The sequence below is a fragment of the Vulpes vulpes genome, chromosome 15 (assembly GCF_048418805.1).
Source record: "Vulpes vulpes isolate BD-2025 chromosome 15, VulVul3, whole genome shotgun sequence".
Taxonomy (NCBI): Eukaryota; Metazoa; Chordata; class Mammalia; order Carnivora; family Canidae; genus Vulpes; species Vulpes vulpes.
The window spans coordinates 107,247,655-107,269,416 of NC_132794.1; the positions used below are offsets into that span (position 1 = coordinate 107,247,655).

At 41.5% G+C, this 21,762-nt stretch overlaps 1 protein-coding gene across 1 annotated transcript in view; it reads left to right on the forward strand.

The window, feature by feature from the left end:
• The first annotated feature begins 1,857 nt into the window (after positions 1–1,857).
• The window catches only part of INPP5F (inositol polyphosphate-5-phosphatase F), an 86,346-nt gene continuing 66,441 nt past the window's right edge, over positions 1,858–21,762 (forward strand). The window contains exon 1 of the mRNA XM_072740231.1: positions 1,858–2,008. Coding sequence (XP_072596332.1) covers positions 1,912–2,008 — 97 coding nt within the window. The 5' untranslated portion in view covers positions 1,858–1,911. The remainder of the gene's footprint in view (positions 2,009–21,762) is intronic.

Sequence of the window (21,762 nt, forward strand, 5' to 3'; positions counted from 1 at the left end):
TTTAAAACGTCAGGACAAGTTTCAGTCGACTAGCCAATTGTTTGCAAACAATTACAATAGCATTGTTTTCTTCACATCTGGCAATGTGATTTATTTAAAAAAAAAACGAAATAATTTGTAGAACATACAGTCATCATAGGACTTCCTTATTACCTATTCATTTTTGCTAAGTCAACAGATGGCTGAATTCAACAGTAAATCTGAATCTGTTGGTTCCACTGAATCCCATCTCCATTATCTTCTGTGTCCAAGTCACATCACAAAGATTTGATATAATCACTCCTCTTGATCTTTACGTTGAAGATGTCTGGGCAGTCCAGGAGGCTTGGTACTTATCAGAGGTTCCCGGACAGTTTGTCATTATGGGTCTTTCTGTGCTATGCAAATTCAGCAGAGAACTCAATGTGGGCTGGAATAGTTATGTGGAATTCCTTGTTGCTTTGGGGCTCTCACTTTTATCTAAGCAGAAAGTTAAAACTATTGCCTTCCTATTCTTGTCTCCTACCTCATTTTTTTTTCTTCCCTTCTAAAACATTCCAGAATGCAGGAGACAGGAGTAGCAAAGACTCACGGATTTATAAAACAGAGTGTAAAAGCCATTTAGTTCAGCCACCATCTGAAACCAAGAGGCCTCCCCAAGATCATGCACTAGACCATATCTGGAGATGGACGTGGAACTGGGGACCTGACCCCCAAGCCTCATTTGGTTTAACATACTACCTGGTCTTTCAAAATAGCTCAAAGATATTCACGGTGGGGGGCGAAGGACACTTCCTCCTTCCACAAGAGGCTTTCCAGCCATCTTCTCCTTGTCAAAACTAGATCCCTTCCAATCAAGGGCTGGCTTATTTTTTTGACGTCTTCTCGGACCCATCTTGCTTAATTTGGGACAGGATAACTTCAGAACTTTGCTCCCTTCTTCCTAATTAGAGCCCCATGCTAATACTTGTGTGTTTTCTATTGTTACAATACTCCGGGTTGATGTGTATTTATTGAATGCCTGCTGTTGTCAAACGTCACAAGGTTCTCAATAAGAGTGAATATCGAAAGAGAGGACGGCCCAGCTCTGCAGAGCCTGGCTGGGGAAGGACCCCAGTAAGTGCGTTTGGGTTGCACTTCCCGGCTCTCCGGGTCTGGGTCCCTGCGCGCAGCTCAGGCCCAGGGAGCGGGGGTTCAGGCTGCATGATGTACGGAGTCAGCCGGGCTTTCCTTAGGGCTGGTGAAAGGAGCCCATAACTTGCCGGCACGGGAGGGAAGAGCCCACGAGTGGGCTTCTGCTGTAGAGACTACACGGCGGGAGGGCGGCCGGCCCCTGACTCAGCCGAGCCCGAGGTCCCGCGGCGGTCGCTTCTGGAGGGAAGTGGGGCTCGCCAGGGGCGGGGCCTGGGAAGGGCGGGAGGAGGGAGGAGGGGTGCGGGAGGAGGGGAGGAACCGGGAGGAGGAAGCCGGAGGAGCTGGAGGAGAGGGCGGCGCGAAAGGGCAGGAAGGAGAGCGGAAAGGAGAAAGCTGCGCGCGGAGGAGACGGGGAGGGGGAGGAGCCTGGGAGAAGCCGCGGGCGGGGCCAGAGGAGGGGGCGGAGCCGGGGAGGGGCGGAGCCGGGGAGGGGCGGAGCCGGGGAGGGGCGGAGCCGGGGAGGGGCGGAGCCGGGGAGGGGCGGAGCCGGGGAGGGGCGGAGCCGGGGGAGAGGCCTCCCAGGCCGCCGCCGCCGCGGGTGCGCGTTGTCCTCCCGCGGGCCTGGCCGCCGGGGCGCTCCCTCAGTCGCTCTTCCTCGAGGCGCGGGCTCCGGCGGCCCCGGCCGACTAGGACGCCCCGCGCGCCCCCGGCGCCCCCCGCGGGCCGCCGGGGCCGGGGCCGCAGGGTCGCCGCTGCGCCCGGCCGCCGCCGCCGCCTCCCTCGGCGCCCGGGGCCGGCATGGAGCTCTTCCAAGCCAAGGACCACTACATCCTGCAGCAGGGCGAGCGCGCGCTGTGGTGCAGCCGCCGCGACGGCGGCCTCCAGCTCCGACCGGGTGAGGTGGCGGCGCGGGCTGGCCCTGGGCCCGGGGCGGGGGGCGCGGAGGGGCGCGGAGGGGGCGCGGCCGCCCCTCGGCGCGGGCAGCAGGGCGGGCGCCGCCTGCGGCCCAGGCGCGCGGGGCGGGGCGGGGCGGGGCGGGCGCGAGCCGGGGCGCTCGAGCTGTCAGGATTTCCTGAGGAGGGAGCGCCCGCCTCGCCTGTGCCCCTCCGCGGGGGACAAAGGGCCGGCGACCCTCGTCCCTCCCGAGCACGCCTCCGCGTCGGGGTCCGCTCTGCTGCCCGGGGGCGAGGACCGGAGCGGAGCCGCGGGTCGGAAAGTTCGGGCGAGGGGCGCCTGGCCTTCACGGGGGCGCCTCCGGCATGTCCTTCCTGACAAGTTCTGGGTTCGAATCCGGTCCCGACCTGGGGCCGGAAGCGATCGTGCGGGTTCAGTGGGGCGTCCTGCGGGAGGCTCGCTCCCTGTTGACATCTCTGTGTTTCTGGTCCCTTCTTGTTGAAGGTGTGACTTCGTTCTGGTCACCTGCTGGGCGCCCGATTCAAAGCGCCTTCTCTTTGATTTTAGTATTACAACCGGCCTGCGTTGTAATGTTCAACTTTTAATACTTTTAATAATGTTAAATGTTAAACTTTTAATAATATGACTCAGTGTTGTGCCATACAGGATGCATCGTGGGGCCATGTTTGGGTGAGCTGTTAGGAGACGCCTGAGGCGGCAACGGTCAGTTTGCTTTAGGAAAACTAGTTGACAGCAGTCAGACGAGCGGTCCTGACCTCACAGAGCTGACGGGGGTCCCGGGGGCGGTTGCCCTCAGCCGGCGGCGACTCGGTAGCACCTCCCGGTTTGAGGTTGCCTGTTCCTTTTCCGAATCACCTCAGAGAGCTTTCACTTGAGAAGTGTGAGAGGATACAGTTCTTTATTATTTTTTTTTTATAAAGAGTACTCTTTTTTTTTTTTAAGATTTTATTTATTTATTCATGAAGGATAGAATTCTTAAATACCCAGAACGTTTAAAGCTTCTTTGTGACTCTTGTGTGTGATATAGACAAGGATTACACGGTATAGGATTGAAAAGCAGGGAAAGTCCCAAATGAGCATTTCAGTATCACAGCTGTTACAGTTTATAAGATTTCCGATATAGAATTTTCCCCCCTTAATATATTAGTGCCACATCCCCACACAACCTTACAGAGCAGGTGGTGGTATCCTCTTTTTCAGGTGAGAAGACAGGTTTGAAACTTGAGTAACTTGCTGAGCTCACAGAGGCCTCCCCCCCCACACACACTCTGGCAGGTTCCATTGCTTTTCTTTCTTTTTAAAAGATTTTTATTTATTCATGACAGACACACAGAGAGAGGCAGAGACACAGGCGGAGGGAGAAGCAGGCTCCATGCAGGGAGCCCAGTGTGGGACTCCAGGATCACGCCCTGGGCTGAAGGCGGCGCTATACCGCTGAGCCACCTGGGCTGCCCTCCGCTGCTTTTCTGTGAAGACCTGCTAGTTTGATTTGTGCGAGCAGTGAGGGAGAACTTATTTTTTCCTAGGCTCTGGGTGTATTTTTCTTGCCATTGCATTTTATTTCCTCTATTCAGAATGGAAGAGAAGTGACTGCACCCAGATAAAGTTCCTGATGATCTTGGGACAGAAGTTGTTGTAGATAGGTTGATTTTGGCATTTTCCAGTCATTCTGTTCTCTGTTTTTCCTGATTTGACCATTTGCCTGGTGCACACACACACACACACACACACACCCACTCCCAGGTTGGGGTAAGACTTCAAATGCTCCTTGAAGAAAGGTAGATTGTGAAATTCTTCGGCTGTCAAAGAGCCAAACCTTTAGATTCTTAGGGCTGGACTATAACAGCTGGATGGAACTTGAGATTATCTCCAGTTTGTCCGACAGAACACTTTTCTGTGCCTCACTTCCTCTTCTATAAAATGAGGGTTGGGCTTTTGAGTCCTTGTACATCACAAAAATGTTTTTAAAACAATACCGATTTGTTCAGTGTAGATTTTGGACAAGAATTAATATGTTCTGTAAAGAAACAGGAGGTCTCCAGGTGGTCACCTGTGAATTTGGGCAGTTGATTGAGACGTATATAAATAGGGTAGACTTGATTATTTCCATTTCTTGGGCTGGTCTCTGGTTTCTCTTAGCCTCCAAGATTGACAGAGGTGAACCAAGCTAGTGGAATCACATGCAGTGAGGTAAGGACAAGAGTCTTCTGAAAAGGAGGGGTTTTAAGTGAATTATTTGTCATTTTCTTTGGTTTGTGTCTTATACCAGGAGCTCTCCAGTCCTAATGGTTGCTTGGGGATAAATTAACTCCCCTCAAGTGAAGTAAATCAACCTTTCTTGGCTGCTGGCTAGCAGCTTTCAGTGAAGGCTACTGAAACCCATACTTCTGAACTAAAGAAGCTCAGATGAGTCACAGGCTTAAGCCTTTAAGGAATATTCACAGGGTAACCTGGGCTTAGATTTTGGATTAAGCCATGTGAGTTGTATTACTGTTTATATATCCAAAGTCCATATCAGAAGGTAAATTAAAATTTTTTTTCTGAATAAAATGGCTGTAGTCTTTGCAATTAAGTTTATATCACTTCTGAGGATACAGCAGACCACAGAGAGATGTAGACCAAAAATCCAGAGGAGAGAAGAGGCCATTATGTTTCTGAAGTAACAGCCTGTTTTGATCTTTAGGTGTTCAAGTGTAGCCAGTGAGTAAAGAATCCCATGCACTAAACTTTACTGAATAGTTTTTTCTATCCGGTACTCAAGATCCTGTCTATAGAGTGGCTATTAATAATGGTATTTTAATTGGATAAGTGCTTTTCAGATCTTTTTCTATAGAATCATTTAATATGTCTTCATTTTATTGGATCTCTTCCCTCTGCTTTTATGGACAGTTTTGCTATTGTTTGTAATGACAGCATTTGAAATCTCATTGCTTCCTCTTGGCTATTTAACTGAATAGATTACTGACCAAGTCCTTTTCTTTTCCAAAGGGCAGTATTATAAAACCAGAAAAGCCTGTGGGCATTGTGGTTTTTGTTTGTGGCTATTGAACTAACTGAAACAGGACTTTTCTTTTTCCTAGAGACATCCGAAGAATCAGTATGGATATTTGAAGTTTAAAAGCACCATTTTCTTAGCCTGGAATGTTTATCAGTCCCTTTTCCTGCCAAATTTATTCTGGACCCAGCTCAGATACTGCCCCCATCTGGTGCTCACCCTGGCCCACGTCCCAAATAATTCTGGGGCAGAATTGTTGGTCACCTTAATCGTATTTCCAGGTGCTTTATATGCTTAGTGCACACTTCCATTACAGCCCATACTGCATCATATAATAATTTGCTTGCTTCTTCCCTAGTGGACAGTGCATTTCCCAGAGCAAGGACCGTATTTACTCATCTTGGTATCTGGCTTTAGAGTGGTTAGGATGAAGAAGGCCTTTTTGGTTGAGCTCACTCAAGTCCACGTTTTTTCTTCTCAGTCCTATGATTGTCATAAAAATAGGATGTTGGGCTATGCTTAATTTTAATTGTAGGCCCTGTTTTAGAATATCTTCTAATTGGGACAGAAAATCTCTGTCCACTTGGGTGAGGAAGTAAATATAAGTAAATATAAGTCACTTGGGTAACTTTCCACTTGTGTTTTCTGATAGAGCATCACCTTTTTTTTCTTTCTTTTTCTGTGTGGAAATCTTTGTGGTAGTAATCCTTATTTTCTTCTTTAACATTGTTTAAATATTTTCAGTTTTTTTCTTCCAGCTCAACACTTGAGTACTGTTACTTTTTCTGCTCTTTCCACTTTCTTAAGGTTAGTGAGGAGTCTGCATTCATAGCAGACTGCTTTTTGGTGGATGCTTATGTCTTTTGCAGGGTAATGACTACCAGAGATTGTTTTATTTTCTACCGGGAAAATAAAGCTCTGTGTGAATATTTGATAATCTCCTGAAAGTGATGTTTTATTATCTGAGAATAAGGATTATAATTTAAAGACTTAAGGAGGAATATAATGTAGTCTACTACTGGGGAAGGGTGGTAGGGTCTTATCTCTTTAGTCTTAAAATTGCTCCTACTAGTCCTTGTGGCTTTGTCTGATATGATGGTGTTATGTAATTTCCTGCTGAGTATTGCTTCATTCTATTCTGAGACTGAGTGACCATAAAAAGATGGCAAAGCATCTGTCATATATATAACATTCATAAGCATGTAAACTATATTTATGGATATGATACTCTGAACGATGAATACCAGAGAACATTTTTTTGGAGGGGATAGTAGCTCTGTTAGAATTCACAGAAACCTTAAAAAGTGTTCCTGTTCTTCCTAGAGTTATTTTTTGATGAAAATTATTTTTAGTATGTCATATGAAGTTAACTTTTTTCAAATGAGAAATTATCGTTATAGAATTGAAATCCACATGTAACAGTTATCTCTTTTCAGGAATTGCATTTTATGAAACTAGATTCCATTTATTTAGAGATTGTTAGTGTCATTGGTATTTACTTTGGAAAAAAATTATTTTGAACTTGATCTTTTTAAAAACTCATGTTTACTAAAAATTCACAAATTACCAAAATGTCACCAGGCGTTTGTATTTAAAAATTGATTATTGGGGCACCTGGGTGGTTCAGTTGATTGAGGGACTGATTCTTGATTTTGACTCAGGTCATGATCTTGGGGTTGTGGGATGAAGCTCTACACTCAGTGTGGAGTCGGCTTGTCCCTCTCCCTTTGCCTCCCTCCTCTGGTGTGCGTGCTCTTTCTCTCTCACTCTCTCTCTCATAAAATTTTTTTTAAAAAGTTGATTATTAAATCTATTGTAAAAATTTTTTTAAGTCATTTTGTCGAATAACTAGGGTTTTTAAAAAATATATTTTATTTATTTATTCATGAGAGACACAGACTGAGAGAGAGAGAGGCAGAGACACAGGCAGAGGGAGAAGCAGGCTCCATGCAGGGAGCCGGATGCGGGACTTGATCCCGGGACTCCAGGATCATGCCCTGGGCCGAAGGCAGGCGCCAAACTGCTGAGCCACCCAGGGATCCCCGGATAACTAGGTTTTGCTGTGATGTCTTTAGTCCTCAGTTTCTTTTAAATGGCTTATCAGTTTTATACCCTAAATCACTTTTCTCCCATATTTTATATTTCTAACAGACTAGCAGTTAGATTGATTGTACACATTTATTTTTATGAACAATTGATGCATGCAAGGTAGAAAAGACCGTTTTCTAAAGTAACCCCCTCCCCTTATTTAGCTTAAAAAAAGTCTAAGGTGATTGATGACATTTTCAATCAAGTGGTACAGATTTTGGGAAGTTTTTGTACATATTTTGTTGTCTACATTGTCAACTGAGATTAATAGTAGTAATAGCAACAGCTTTTATGTATAGAACATATTTCTCAATCAGAAACTGCTCTAAGCCCTTGGTATGTACTGTTTCCTTTCATCCCCACAATAAACATCAGGAAGAGGTTTTTATTATTATCCTCACTTTATAGGTGAGGCAGCGCAGGCACACAGAATAACTTTTCCAGCTTCACAACAAAGTAAGAGAATCTAACCAGCTTCTAACCCAGTATATGACTCCAAAGCCAAATTTTCCTCAATATTGACAAAAATGTTTTATAAACCTTTCTACCTTCTTGACCACAGGATTTATATTTTTATGGGTAATATCTGAAATGCATCTTTAGCTATCATAATGGCTATAGGTTAGCTTATGGAGAGAATAAAAAAGTCTTAAATGTCAAAGCATCATATTGAGAAAGGATCTATATAGAACAAAAGGCTGATAATGGGACTAATGGTTGGTTCTATGACCCTACCTACCCCCTGTCCTGACTCCTTGTTGCAAACAAGTTTATGTAGTTACAGGGAATGTTGTTATATAATAGATCGCCTAGTGGTTTTTCCACATTATGGTCAGTTTATCAGATTACTCTTCTTAAGTTTTTAGAACATCTGCAGTTTGGGAAGGGAATAGATATAGGGTAGATCTTGGAGCAGAAACATTGATATGTATTGGCTGGGAACTAGTTCAGCCAGTGATGAGCAACCTGATGCCTTTTCCAGTCTACCTTCAAGAGTCCTAGATCCAGTTTCACCGCATCCTTTCAGAGCACATAAAGCAGAGGGAGTGGAGGAGAGAAGGTCTTCAGGACAACCACCTTCAAAGAGGGCAAGAACCTTTGTAGAGTCACTAGTTCCTAGATGCTTGTATTCTGACCAGGCCTTAGCCAGCAGATGCCAGGACTTGCCAAAGGCCGGCTTCAGTGTCAAGGCCTTTTAGGCTACAGTATTCAGATGCCAGAAACCAGGGAGCCCTGACAGCTTGGTGTTTCAGAAATTTGGTCACATTGGTGCAGCTCCTGGATCCCCAGCAGCATGACTCCCCTTTGTCCTAACTGCCCAGCCTACTTCAGCCCCAGCAAGGAGAAAGAGGTGTAGATTCATCTCCACTTCCCTAGCACCTGGCCATAGCAGGTCTTCTATAAAGATGATAGTGAATTAATTGAAATGATTCTATTCCCTGGTTGACCCTGTGTACCTTAAGCAGAAAAGGGGTGCTGGGACAATTAAACAGAATATAAGAATAGAAGACCAGAACCTGCCTCTCTTGCCAAAAAAAAAAAAAAAAAAAAAAAAAGTTCTAATTTCTCATTGTCATTTTATTCATAAAGAGAGGAATCTAACTTTTAAGTCTGGGATTCAATAAATCTGTTCTCTTTTTGAATGAAAATAAATGTGATGCAAAGACATTGATATTTTTCTTGAACTGGCCCTTATGCAAATAACAAAAATCGCTTGTTGCTGATTCTGGTACATGTGATTTTTGACAAAATTAGGTGATGTATTTACAGATAGATACTAGATTATTAGAAAATCAAAATAGTTTGTGCTATCGATTGTGTGGATTCTCATAGCCATAGTTTACTCTTGGTGTGTTTCATGGGGATTTAAAGGTGTTAGATCTTTGTAAGCTGTATTACTATCTTTCTATGAATAAACTGTAAACTGGTTTATTTCTGTTGAAATGTTTTGAAATATAACCTTTAAAAATCTAGTCTTGCAAACATAAGCCCTGGGAAGGTAACAGCAGTGTCCTAGAACCTCTAACAAATAATTACTTGTTATAATCACTATGTATATACTGACCATAATTGAACTGAGAAGAACATTTGGAGTATATTTAACAAAATGGAGAAGTAATACATTTTTTTAAATTATCAGTAGCTGTTGATAATATGTTAAGTAATGCACAAGTAGCATTTTAGAATTGATGATAAACACTGAACATTTAGTAATATAGTACTATCACAACACATTCTGGTAGGATCTTAATTAAATCCCATGCTCTGTTAGGATGACTCATTTTCCGGTTGCTGTGAGACCCTTAAAGAAACTGCTCTCATTCACAAAAAAAGCATCCACTCCTGCCTGCTTTCTTTGGTAAGGCTGGTTGAATGAAATACAGGTTGATTTTAGGTCAGTGTTTCTTGTTTTTTCTTTTATTTAGTTTTAGTTAAGGTTCCTTCAAGTTTATCCATGCATTTCTTTAACTTGCTAGTGGGATATTTAAAAATACATTTTCTTTATGAATTTTTTTACTTTGAAACAACTTTTTACTTACACTGAACCTCAGATGTCACAGTTTCTGCAATGGCAAAAATATGCAATTTGAAACAATCACAAGATCTGAAATATTAGGAAATTTTAAACACTGCTATAATGCTTTTTGAGTAGTTTGCATGTATAATATTAATGACACTTCTGAATACCATTTTACATTGTTTTTATGTCAGGTATATACATTCTTCTCCCTACTACAGGCATATATATCTCCCCCACCCTTGGGTGACCAAATTGTTGAGCAGAGTAATAGTTTGCTACTCTCCCTTCTGGGCAGTTGTGCTTCTTGACTTCCAGGATTCACATCTAGTAGGTATTTTATTTATTCCCCTTTACCTCTTTTCCAGTGCACATCTCCCTTGTCTTACAATGGAGTTACTTCCTCATAACCCATTGTAAGTTGAAAATATAATTTGAAAGTGCATTTAATACATCTAATCTATCAAATATAGCTTAGCGTAGCCTGCCTTGACCATGCTCAGAACACTTCAGTTAGCCCACAGTTAGGGAAAATCATCTAATGCGAAACCTATTTTATAATCAAGTGTCGAATGTCTCCTGTAATTTATTGAATACCGTACTGAAAGTGAAAACAGAATGGTTGTATGGGTACACAATGCTTGTGAGGTGTGTGGATTGTTTACCTGTGGGATCACATGGCTGACTGGGAGCTACAGCTAACTGCAGCTGCCCAGCATTGTGAGCCTATGGTATGGCTTAACACTAGCCCAGGAAAAAAAAAATCAAAATTTTAAATTCGAAATACAGTTTGTACTGCATGAGTATTGCTTTTGCATCACTATAAAGTTGAAAAGATGCAAGTCAGACCATCGTGAGTGGGGAACCATCTGAACTCCCTTTTCGAAAAGAAGCAGCCTCATTTCTTCCCTGTAATTTTGTGTTCTGGTTCTTTCTCCTTCCAAATTCTGTTCAGTCTGAAATTCTGTGAAGTCATTTATTTATTCTTTCAACATTTATTGAAGACCTGTCTGCTGTGCGCTGTGCCAAAGAAGAAGGTAGATGGATAAGGACGCTGTATCCTCACTGGGGATGTGCTCCAGTGTGGGAGAGACATACACAGGATTCTAGAGTGACACATGCTGTGACAGAGCTTAAGGTCCAGTTGTGTTAGGAGGCTTGGATTGGGTATTAAAGTTTGAGGTTTTAGTGTTTTGTTTTGTTTTTTCCAAGGTGGTGAAAATCTGTTTTCCTTCTTAATAAAGAACATGGGAAGAAAAGTGTTTTTATTTGATTCTGTGAAGTTTCTTCCAGCTCTAAATAGTCTGATTGTTTCTCTCTGTAATAGTAGAAAGCCATGGAAAAAACTAACTGTATACACTAGTAGACTTTTATGGACTTTTTTTTTTTCTTGGCAGACATAACTCTTTGTATGCATAGTGGCTTCGTTCTAATTGGTACTCAAAAAAAAAAAAAAAAAAAAAAAAAAAGGTTTATGAGAATGAGTAGTTCCTAATGGCCAGACTGAAATAGTACAGGCTCTCCCCCTTACCTCCCGCCTACAGGACACTGTGTTTGATCTAGAAACATCTTTATTTGAGGGCAATTAAAAGGACAAAACCTAGACCTGATGGTGAATTTGAAGGCAGAGTTTTTTGTTGGAGGAGACCTATGGGGACAGAATGACTATACAAACAATCCTAGATGGAAGGAGTAAGAGTATTGAGCAAAGTTTCCAAGAAAGGCTCGGAAATGATTTAAACACCACCTGAGAGTAAGGTTTCATCTATTTAATTAATGAAGTGCTAATTTTATGCATCTTGGTTGTGAGCTCTAAAATGAGGAAAGAAAAAAAAGAAAATACCAATTGCTCTGATTTAGCTTTCAGGATCCTATTTCTGAAGATAATATCAAAGAGCAGTTTTGGGGAGCACAGAAAGTGAGGGGTAGATCCCAACACATTGCTGCTCCTTGGGTAATATATTATGAATTTATTATTTGAGGATTTGTCTAATCCTTATTTGAACTGACTATATTGTCAGCTTCTTAAGGTAATGAGTTTGGAAAATTGTAATTTAAGCTGTACTTACCTTCCTTTATTCTCAAACTCTGTCTTTTAAATGTGTCTCCTGTACTAGTGTTCTGAATGTACTGTGAAGTCTATGCCTTCCATAATTTTATACATTTCCAGCAGGTCCTCCCAGGACCTGATTACATTGTCTGAACTTGCACAAAAGTCTTTTTTTCTTTGATTTGTCCTCTGTCCACATCTTGAGATGTGACAGTTGGGACTTAACATGTCAGAGAATCATAACAATTTTTAGATTGGTTATTAAGCAATTTCTGATATCCTTCATCATTGTGGTCAAAACTTTGTGGCTCTGTTACTGCACCATAATTAGATCCCTGTTTTTTTTTATTTTTTTTTAAATTTTTATTTATTTATGATAGAGAGAGAGAGAAGGAGAGAGAGGCAGAGACACAGACAGAGGGAGAAGCAGGCTCCATGCACCGGGAGCCCGATGTGGGATTCGATCCCGGGTCTCCAGGATCACGCCCTGGGCCAAAGGCAGCGCCAAACCACTGCGCCACCCAGGGATCCCTAGATCCCTGTTTTAATAGAAAAGTCTAGATAGTCTTAAGATGCCTTTCCTAAGTAATGTCTCTCACCTTTTAAGTATTCTTAGGGTTATTTTTTGAAATAGTTCTTTATACTAGTTTAGATCAGCTTTTATGCCAACTGTGTTTTGAGATCTTTATGTAGTTTGTAGTACTTTATTTCATGAAGGTGTTTCAAGGCCTGCCTGGTGCAGGAGTCATCTATAAATCAAAGTGATATAAAATTACTAATGCAGGTTCCACCCAATAACCTACAATCCCTTAGACCAGTAATTCTCAGTCTGCTGGTACATTAGAATCACCTCGGGGAGATTAACAAAATACTTGTGCCAGGGCTCCACCCTAACCACCTGAGTCAGATCTCTTCAAAGGGTGGGGCCCAGGCATCTGCATTTCCTAAAGCTCCTAGATGATGATCATGAAAACCCAGGATCAGCAACCTGTGTGTTGGAGTTCACACTGGGAAATCACCAGCTGCTAGAACTTCTAAATTGGGTTAACTCTTTAGCTTGCTGAATGCTGGAAAATAATTACATTAGAGAGTTCAAAGAAATCTGTATCAGACTTTGCATTTATAAGACAGCACCTGAGTCAAATTATTCCCTAACCTGTTTTCCTTAATTAAATTTTGAGAATTGAAGCATGAGCTAACGATGGGAACTTACAGTTCCTCATGTTAGAACCCTTTTCCTCATCTGTTTGACTTTCATATTGGTGATTGTCTTTTCAGAGCAATAATATCCTTTGTCTTTAGCAGGAAATGAAACTTGGGTCTGCTTGTTTATGCATACTCTAGCACCTTTTTTTTCCTCCTTAAAGACACAAGTGAAACTGCTATAAACTTCAGTAGATGTGTGAGACCCAAGCTTATCTTGGGCTGAAGGAGTGCCAGTCACTCTGGGCTCTTGGAATGAATGACTCATGCACTCTGAAGGCACACAGTATTTAATCACTTGTTTTCTGTGTACCAGGAAGAGGAGGGCATGTGAAAATAGAAGCCATGTACTGCCAAATGGGTCTGAAATAAGAGTGGAAATGTTGACCTAAGGGGTCAAACAATTGAGCTATGACAAAATACCTAAATATCTTTGGGTGTGTGTTACTTTAATTATTTCATTATTTTAATTTAAATTTGGCGTTATTTCAAAAGTGCTATACTTTAATACTTTTAAGCAACTCAACTAGATAACTTTGAAATTCCTAAATTTTAAAACCAATCTGCCAATTTCAGATGTTTCTCTTTTGATTTGTGTGACACCTTGGATGATGTCTTTTGAAGGAAAGATTAGAAAGCAGTATGTTTGTTGGAGCAGATCCATCACATGGCTCTTCTTTGTGGAAGGATAGAAGCCCACTGGTCAGAATCTCTGCCGTGCCATTGCCTTCTGCCTCCAGAGTAGCCATTAATATTGGTGACAGGGTGGCCAATACTGAGTATAATTGCTACCTTGTTCAGACTGGTATCATTTACATGTGTCCTCTGTATACATAGACTCTGCTAATGCCCTTTTATTTCCTTAGTGAAGTGAAAACATACACACATTTTGAAGTGAACTGTGTGCAAGGTGCTGTACCCGGCAACAGTCATAGCAGTTCAGAAAGACCCACTACACTCCCTTCTTGTACCATTTACATTACCTGTTTAGGCCTTCCTTTCTTTTTTTGTCTTGCCTTTACATTGGTAAGGGAAGCCATGTGCCCCTGCTAGACCTTTTAAGATAATTTAAAGTTTACTTGAATTTTCAGGTAAGTCTTCCATTGTGGGTAATCACAACTGCATTATTTATTATATTTATTGAAAAATAAATGCTTTTAGTATTAAAAGCACCATATTGGAAAGGACTGGTCTTTTGGGGCTTCCTTTAAAAACAGTAAAAACAGGATGTTAGTCTTATTAAATGTCACTAAAGATAAGCAGTTGATAGGAGAAATCCATTTTCCATTTCAATCTTTCATGCTTACTTTTACTTAATTATTCATTCATTTGGTTCAATAACTATTAAATGAGTGCCTGCTACCAGTGGCAAATAAAACAGGCATGGAATTAAATAAACTGAGAAGTTGAGACTTAAATCTCTCCCTTTAAGTAGTTAGTCAAAATTGTATTTATTATAATTATTAATATATCAGGAGTTATTTCTACTTTTTATTTGTTTTCCATTATTATGTATACGTGGTTTTTTTGTTGTTTTTCTTTTTCCTACCACTTTCTCCTGTCTCCCTAGCTTGAATTTTCACCAAGCTTTCTGTTGCTGATTAAAAGTTATACATTCTATTTATATTTCTCCATGGTTTCTCTGACTTAGTACCCAATACTTACTTTCACTTGCATAATGAAAGTGTACCACTATTCGTGTCTTTGCCCCAAGTGTATTTTTACCTCCTTTTAGATATTACCTCTTCTAGATTCTCCCCCTCTCCTGTGTAGAGGATTTAGGGGAACGTAGGAAGCTGGCCCTCAGTTTGCCATTTGGACCCAAATCGGGTTGCTGGGACCGAGACTGGAGTTACAGTCTAGTTTTGAGCTACATCAGAGCTTCAGGTCCACATTTCATGTTCTGAGGAAACAGGGTTCTGGGGGCATAGAGATATTTTCATAAAATATCTTTTACTCTGAGAAGGCTTTCAGGAATTATGGTCCTGCTATAATATAAGATTTAATAAATAAAAACATATTGAAGTTTTCCCCCCTCCTTTCTTTAATAAAATCCATATGTAGACCCTTGAAATAAAAATCTTGGAGATATTTGAGTGGTAAGAACCGAGAATTTTAAACACCTGTACATTTCCCAACTTGAACTAAAGGTTATCAAATGTTTATATGCCACATGTTGTGTTGGGCACTTTCACATAATTCTCTCGTTTGATACTATTACAAGCCCTGAAAGTTAGATGGAGTTTCCATTTACAGCAGAGGAGCTGTTGTCGAGAGGGGTTCAGAGACCGCAGTGGAGCTGAGATTCTTTCACCTGGGGCACGGGGTGCAGAGTGCAGGTGGTAACCTCATTGTGCCCACATCTCTGGACTTCGTCTAACCTCCTCATTCCAGTATCTGCCCAGATCGCCCTTGTGCACCTGGCCCTGTCCTGTCACCTGGATCTCTGGCTTTAGGCCCACCCTCTCATGCCCATCCTCCACACACTGGTCCTCACATTCACTCTCCTACGCAGTCTACCCCATCTGGACAGAGTGGCTCCTGCATTTACAACAACCCCCTGTGCCCCAAAGTGATCCCTGTGTAGTTCTGCAGCCTCCTCCTTCTAGCTTAGCTCTCTGCCTCATAGTACCAAACTGTCTAGAGTCCTTTCTGCATTTAGTAAATATTTGCTTTCCTATTATGCATTAAGCAGCCTGCCAGATGTAGGGCTGACAAAAGAGTTTTGAATGAGCCAGATTGGGGGAGGTCTTGGCCTGGACAAGGATAGTGGCGGTGGGATTGGAGAGAAGTGAAACATTCATCAGATATTGAGAAAATCAATAGGACTTAGGGAGGAAGAAAAGCATTTTGGATGTCTCCCAGGTTCTGGCTTACGTAGCTGGAATGATGTCGGTGAGCTGAAAGCCCTGTACAAATGTAAAACGAGGGTATTACACTCGAGAACATTTTGTAGGGAAACTTAGAGTGTTAGAGGTACACTAAAAAGAATCCCAGACTAAGTGGGAAATGGTGTTCTGATTTTGACAAGCCTGTGTTGTATGGGGCATGGCCAGCCCTGACATTTTTATCTGAAATAGATCAAGTGACCTTAACTTAGCCACTGTAACTAGTGAACCCTTCTGTGTGATTCACTGTAAATTATCTGACCTCAACTTGCTGCTCAATTCCATGCCATACTTTTCTTTGCCCATTCAGCATTTTGGAACCTGCTGTGTATCATGTACTGGTACCATGTACCATATACTGGGGACGTAAAGCTGAATGAAACTAGATCTCGATGAGCTTCCTCTTCAGTCAGGGAGATAGGGAAGTCAGTAGTTGGATGCATTACACCAAAATAAGGTGCCATGATGGAAATATGAGCAAGGTTTAGGAGGGCCACAAGAGTGCTTGATCAATTCTGCAGGGCACGTGGAGTAGGGAATATATCTGGGCACACCAGTGACTCTTGTTCTGAGTCTGGAATGAAAAGCAGGCAGAAGAGGGTGGGGAGCAACATTCCAGACCCAGCCTGCACACACTTCTGGGTGGTTGCAGGAAGGCTGGGATGCTGGGGGTTGGAGAGAGGCAGAGGGGGGTGGACACGACCAGCCTGACCAGCCCGTGCAGAACTTTCCAAGGAATTTGGACTTTGTCCCTAAGGCTGTGGGGAGTAGAAGTGATACATTTGGATTAGCAATGTTCATATTTATCCTTTTCTAATACCCACTGTATTTTGTTCACAATATTAATTAAACTAATTAATTAGACAAAACTAGACTTCAGGGGAAAGAGCACTATTTAAAATAAAGGCAGTTACTCTATCCTGATGAACTGTTGTTCACCAGGAAGGCACATTAATCCTGAATGTGTATGTGCCTGACAATGTAGTCTCAAAATAAAAAGCAAAAATTAAGAAGAAATGGAAAAATATACACAAAGTATGAGATTTTTAAAAAAATCTCTCAAAACTTTTCAGTTAAGAAGTCAAGAATATTAGCAAGTACGTACAGGAGTTGAGCTAAATAATCAACAAAGTTGATATAATGAGCCCTAAAGTTAAATAGTGTGTTCAGATGTTTGAGATCCATTCTAAGGAATACTTTTTAAATCGTGTCCTGGTGAACACATACCTATATGTTTGTACCAGAAGCAAGAAAGTTTTGTGGAGTGTTTCTCTTCACCTGGTGCAGTTTTTTATTTACCGTTCTGTTTCATTGATGTGAATGCTGATCTCATTATACAAAATTGATTTCATGACCCACTAATGGATTGACATTTTTTTTTAAAGAGATTTTGTTTATTTATTCATGAGAGACAGAGGGAGGCAGAGACATACGCAAAGGGAGAAGCAGGTTCCCTGCAGGGAGCCCCATGTGGGACGTGATCCCGGGGACACTGAGATCATGCCCTGAGCCAAAGGCAGAAGCTGAACCACTGAGCCACCTAGGCGTCCCTGAGACCATTTTTCTTGAAAACACCGAGTTTCAAGCATGCATAGAAAACTGACTTTTTGGGTTCCTCTCACCATGCCAAGCCTTGGTTCCCCTCTCATCCCCCTCTGTCCTCCTCTGCCAAAGCTGGGAGGACTTTGGCTCTTGTTTTTACTGAGTCAAGGCCATCTAATCCATTCCTTTGCTGCTTCTCAGTGGCTATATTTAGCCTTTCACCTTCCAGACCTAGAAAAAGGTAGTGTCATTTCTTTCCAAGGGCAACTTTTACACCTGTACTTTTGATTTCATCATCTTCTATTTTCCTCCTTGAATATCTCCTTTGGTTCTTCTTTCTCCTTGATCATCCTATTAGGAACTCAGTCTTCATGGGTTTAACTGGCTCTCTATCTGGACCTCAAAGATCATCTGTGACTATTCTTTTTTTGTCACTAGAGCACAGAACTTGGTCATGTTTATAGTTTTTTTTTTCTAGTTTTTTTTTTTTTTTAAGTTTTTAATTTCTTGAATGGCTGATGTATTTGCCTGGCTCAAAATGTCAAAGATGGGAAAGAGTATTAAGTTAGGAGGTTCTCACCCACCTTTTCTTTTAGCTGCTGTATACCCTGTCCCTTGTGCTCATTCTCCTACTCTGGAGAGAAGAGAGGTTTCAGTGGCATTTTTTATTTTACTTATTCTCTTCCTGTCCTTCTTTGGCTTCCTATGTGGTGGTTCATGTTAACCCCCTGTGTATTCTTCACTTACTGCCCACCCTGCCTCTGGGCTACATAGCTCCAGGTTGTTTCAGGCTAAGACTCTGGCAACAACCTAATTAGTTGTTCCTTTCCTTATTCTCAGGCTCTCTCTCCTGTCAATGCTGTCAGCTAACCCCTGACTGTCATCTTGCTTTATTTATGCCATTATCTGCCTGCCCTAGTCTCCAGGAAGCACACACTCCTTAGTTTTTTATTCACATCTCTCCAGAGTTGGCCTCTTTACTTTTTCCAGTCTTATCAATCCATATCGTCTACAGCCATTGGTCTTCTGTTCCAGACAGCTGCTCCTTTATTTTTATGTCTTCTAGCCTGGTATAGTGCCTGGTTTCTGGCAGGTACTTAATAAGTGTTTCTCCTCTAAAGGGACAAATTCAAGACCAAACCTTCTACTTTCCTCTGCGTTATTCTTCTTGCTGCTTTTCTTATGCTTAAAGTTCCACTTCAATGTAATGGTTCCTGGCTGCTTTACCTCTAACTTTGTCTTCCTCTTCCGTATTTCTAGAGCTCATTTGGTACCCAAAAGGTAGAGTCCTACAACTGTGGTCTGTTCATCTGAGGTCAGGGTACAGGGTTATGGGCAGTTGGAGCTCGCTCTTTAGAAAGGCATCTGTGTTGGTAGATACTGAAGCTTGGCCTGCCTGATACAGAGATTCTGGTGCATTGTTTGAAAAAAAATCAGGGTGGGGTGCCTGGGTGGCATTGGTTGAGCGTCTGCCTTTGGCTTAGGTCATGATCCCAGGGTTCTGGGATGGAGTCCCACGTTGTGCTCTCTGCTGAGCAGGGAGCCTGCTTCTCCTTCTCATACTCCCCCTGCTTGTGCACTCTCTCTCTCTCTCTGTCAAATAAATAAAATATTAAAAAGGGTATTTTTAGGCTGTACACCAACATGAATTCTAGTAGAGTAGTTAGACTGTTAAAAATGAACAAGGAAATTAATAAATACTTAATACTGAGTAAAGAACAATTTTAACTGTAAAGATAATGGAAAAAGGAGTGATACAAAAATTAAAAACCAGTACAAACACGTCAGAGTCGACATCTTTAATATAAAAGGATTTAAATCAATAAGGAATATACAAGAAGTGTTAGAAGATATGAATGAGAAAAATCCTAGAAGAAGAAACATAAGCAGCTAATTTTATAATTAAATGTTTAATTTTACCTGCAGTGAAAAGAAAATAAACATCATTTAGGCAATGGATGCCAGCAAATGAGAACAATTTAAAAAGAAATTCTAAATGGTGACAAGAGTACTTTAAAATAAGCACTTTCTATGTTTCTGGCAGAAGTCTAAATTGGTATAACCCTGTAGAAAGCAGTTTGGTAATATCTGGAAGCTTTAAATTTTCTTATGTTTTCACTGACTAATTTCATTCCTAGGAATCTCTCCTAGAGCTGTTAATTACAGAGGCAATAAAATATTTGCATAATACTCACCATTTATAACCTTATTTATTTTTAAAGATTTATTTATCTTAGAGTGAGAGCAAGTGTGCAGGGGAAGGGGCAGAGGGAAGAATCTTTTTAAAAATTCTTTTAATTTAAATTCAATTTAGTTAACATGTAGTATTAAAACATTAATAACATATAGTTTCAGGAGTAGACTTTTCATCAGTGCTCATTACATCAAGTGCCCTCCTCAATGCCCATCACCCCATTACCCCATCTCTCCAGCTCCCCTCCAGCAACCCTCAGTTTGTTTCCCATAGCTAAGAGTCTTTTATATTGTTTCTCTCTCTGTTTTGATTTTTACTTCCCTTTCCCTATGTTTATCTGTTTTGTTTCTTAAATTCCACGTGTTAATGAGTAAAGTCTTACGGTGTCTTTCTCTGACTTATTTCACTTAGCATGATGCCCTCTAGTTCCATCATGTCATTGCAAATGGCAAGACTTTTTTCTGATGGCTGAGTAATATTCCATTGTATATATACATGACATCTTCTTTATCCATTCATCTGTTGATGGACATCTAGGCTCTTTCCTTAGTTTGGCTATTGTGGACATTGCTGCTGTAAACATTGGGATTCGTGTGTCTCTTTGAATCACTATTTTTGTATCCTTTGGATAAATACTTAGAAGTGCAATTGCTGGAGTCATAGAGTAGTTCTATTTTTAACTTTTTGAGGAACCTCCATACTATTTTCCAGAGTGGCTGCACCAGTTTGCATTCCCACCAACAGTGTAAGTGGATTTCCCTTTGGAAGAGAGAGTCTTAAGCAGACTCTGCGCTGAGTGCAGAGCCCTATGTGGGGCTGGATCCTAAGATTACCACCCCAGCCAAAACCAAGCATTGGCCACTCAACCGACTGCGCCACCTAGGTACCCCATCACAGTATTATTTAATAATAAGGGAAAACTGAAAATCGCTTAAATGTTCAAGAGTAAGGAAGTGCTTCCTTTAGTGGAAAATTATGCAGCCCTGAAGTTACAATTTTGGAGAGTATTTTAAAGACATGAAATGTTACAAGAAAAAAATTAGCATATACTGTTATATTTGCAGTCTTGTGATTCCATATGCACACAGACATATGACCTGAAACATAGAAAAATAAGTTATCTGGCTGGTGGGATGGGAGTGATAAAATATTTTTTCCCATTTTATTCAGTATGACTTTTATAATGAGAATGCATATTACTTAAAATGTAAATATTGTCTTATTGGTTAGTTCCATGTATAGATTCTTTTTTTTAAGATTTACTTATTTAAGCACATACACATGAGAGAGAAAGAGACAGAGACAGAGGAGAGACAGAGAGAAAGCAGTAGCAGGGGGAGGGGCAGAGGGAGAAGTAGGCTCCTCACTGAGCAGAGAGCCCAATATAGGGTTAGATACCAGGACCCTGGGATCTGTATAGGTTCTGTAGTACAATGGTTAAGAGGACAGGCCATGAGACATGCAGGCCTGGCTTTGAATTACAGTTCTGCCCAAAGAGAAGTTAACTTTATTTGCCTCCCACTGAATATATCATTAACAACAAAGACATTCAAGATACAATAGTCAAAACTCAAATGAATTTGGAGACTATGAATTATTAAGTCTGTAATTACCCCATGAGTTACTGATTGATTATGAATTTCACTAAAATAAAATTTAAGTGGTAATAATTAAAATGTTATTTTAATTTTCTACTAAAGGAGATACTGTTTTCATTCTTGGTAATTTTTTCTAGTCTTGAGCTACCCACTAGGGTTACATTTATCTCCATGTATATAACAGCCTTTTGCAACCTGCATTTTGCAAGAGAATTAAGCCTTGCTGTCCTCACATATCCACTGAGTGTAATGAATTAGCCTCTTGCCTGGTCGTCTAGAATAGTATAAATTATGTGCCGTTCTTGGAAGAATTGAAAAAAGTCACCCAAAGCAATCTGTTCTGTTCTGAGCAACCTTCCCTCGGATGGATGCCTGGCATAGAATAGGCACTCAAGAAATGGCATGGCTCTTAGTGTTTTTGCCATAGAAGTCACATAAAGGAGCACCGGCTTTCTGGATTTCCTTGCTTGGTGTAAGCTTCTTTGGGAAAGGGTATTTTCCAGGATGTGATCCAGTAAGTGAACATCTCCATGGCTGTTCTTCGGGCCTTGTCTTTGACTCTGGGACTGGCTCTGGGCTGCAGGCCAGTGGAGGACTCTTCTGATTTGCCCTCTCCCAGTGTACCAGCTTCTTTCCTCCACTGCAGGGCGCCAAAGTA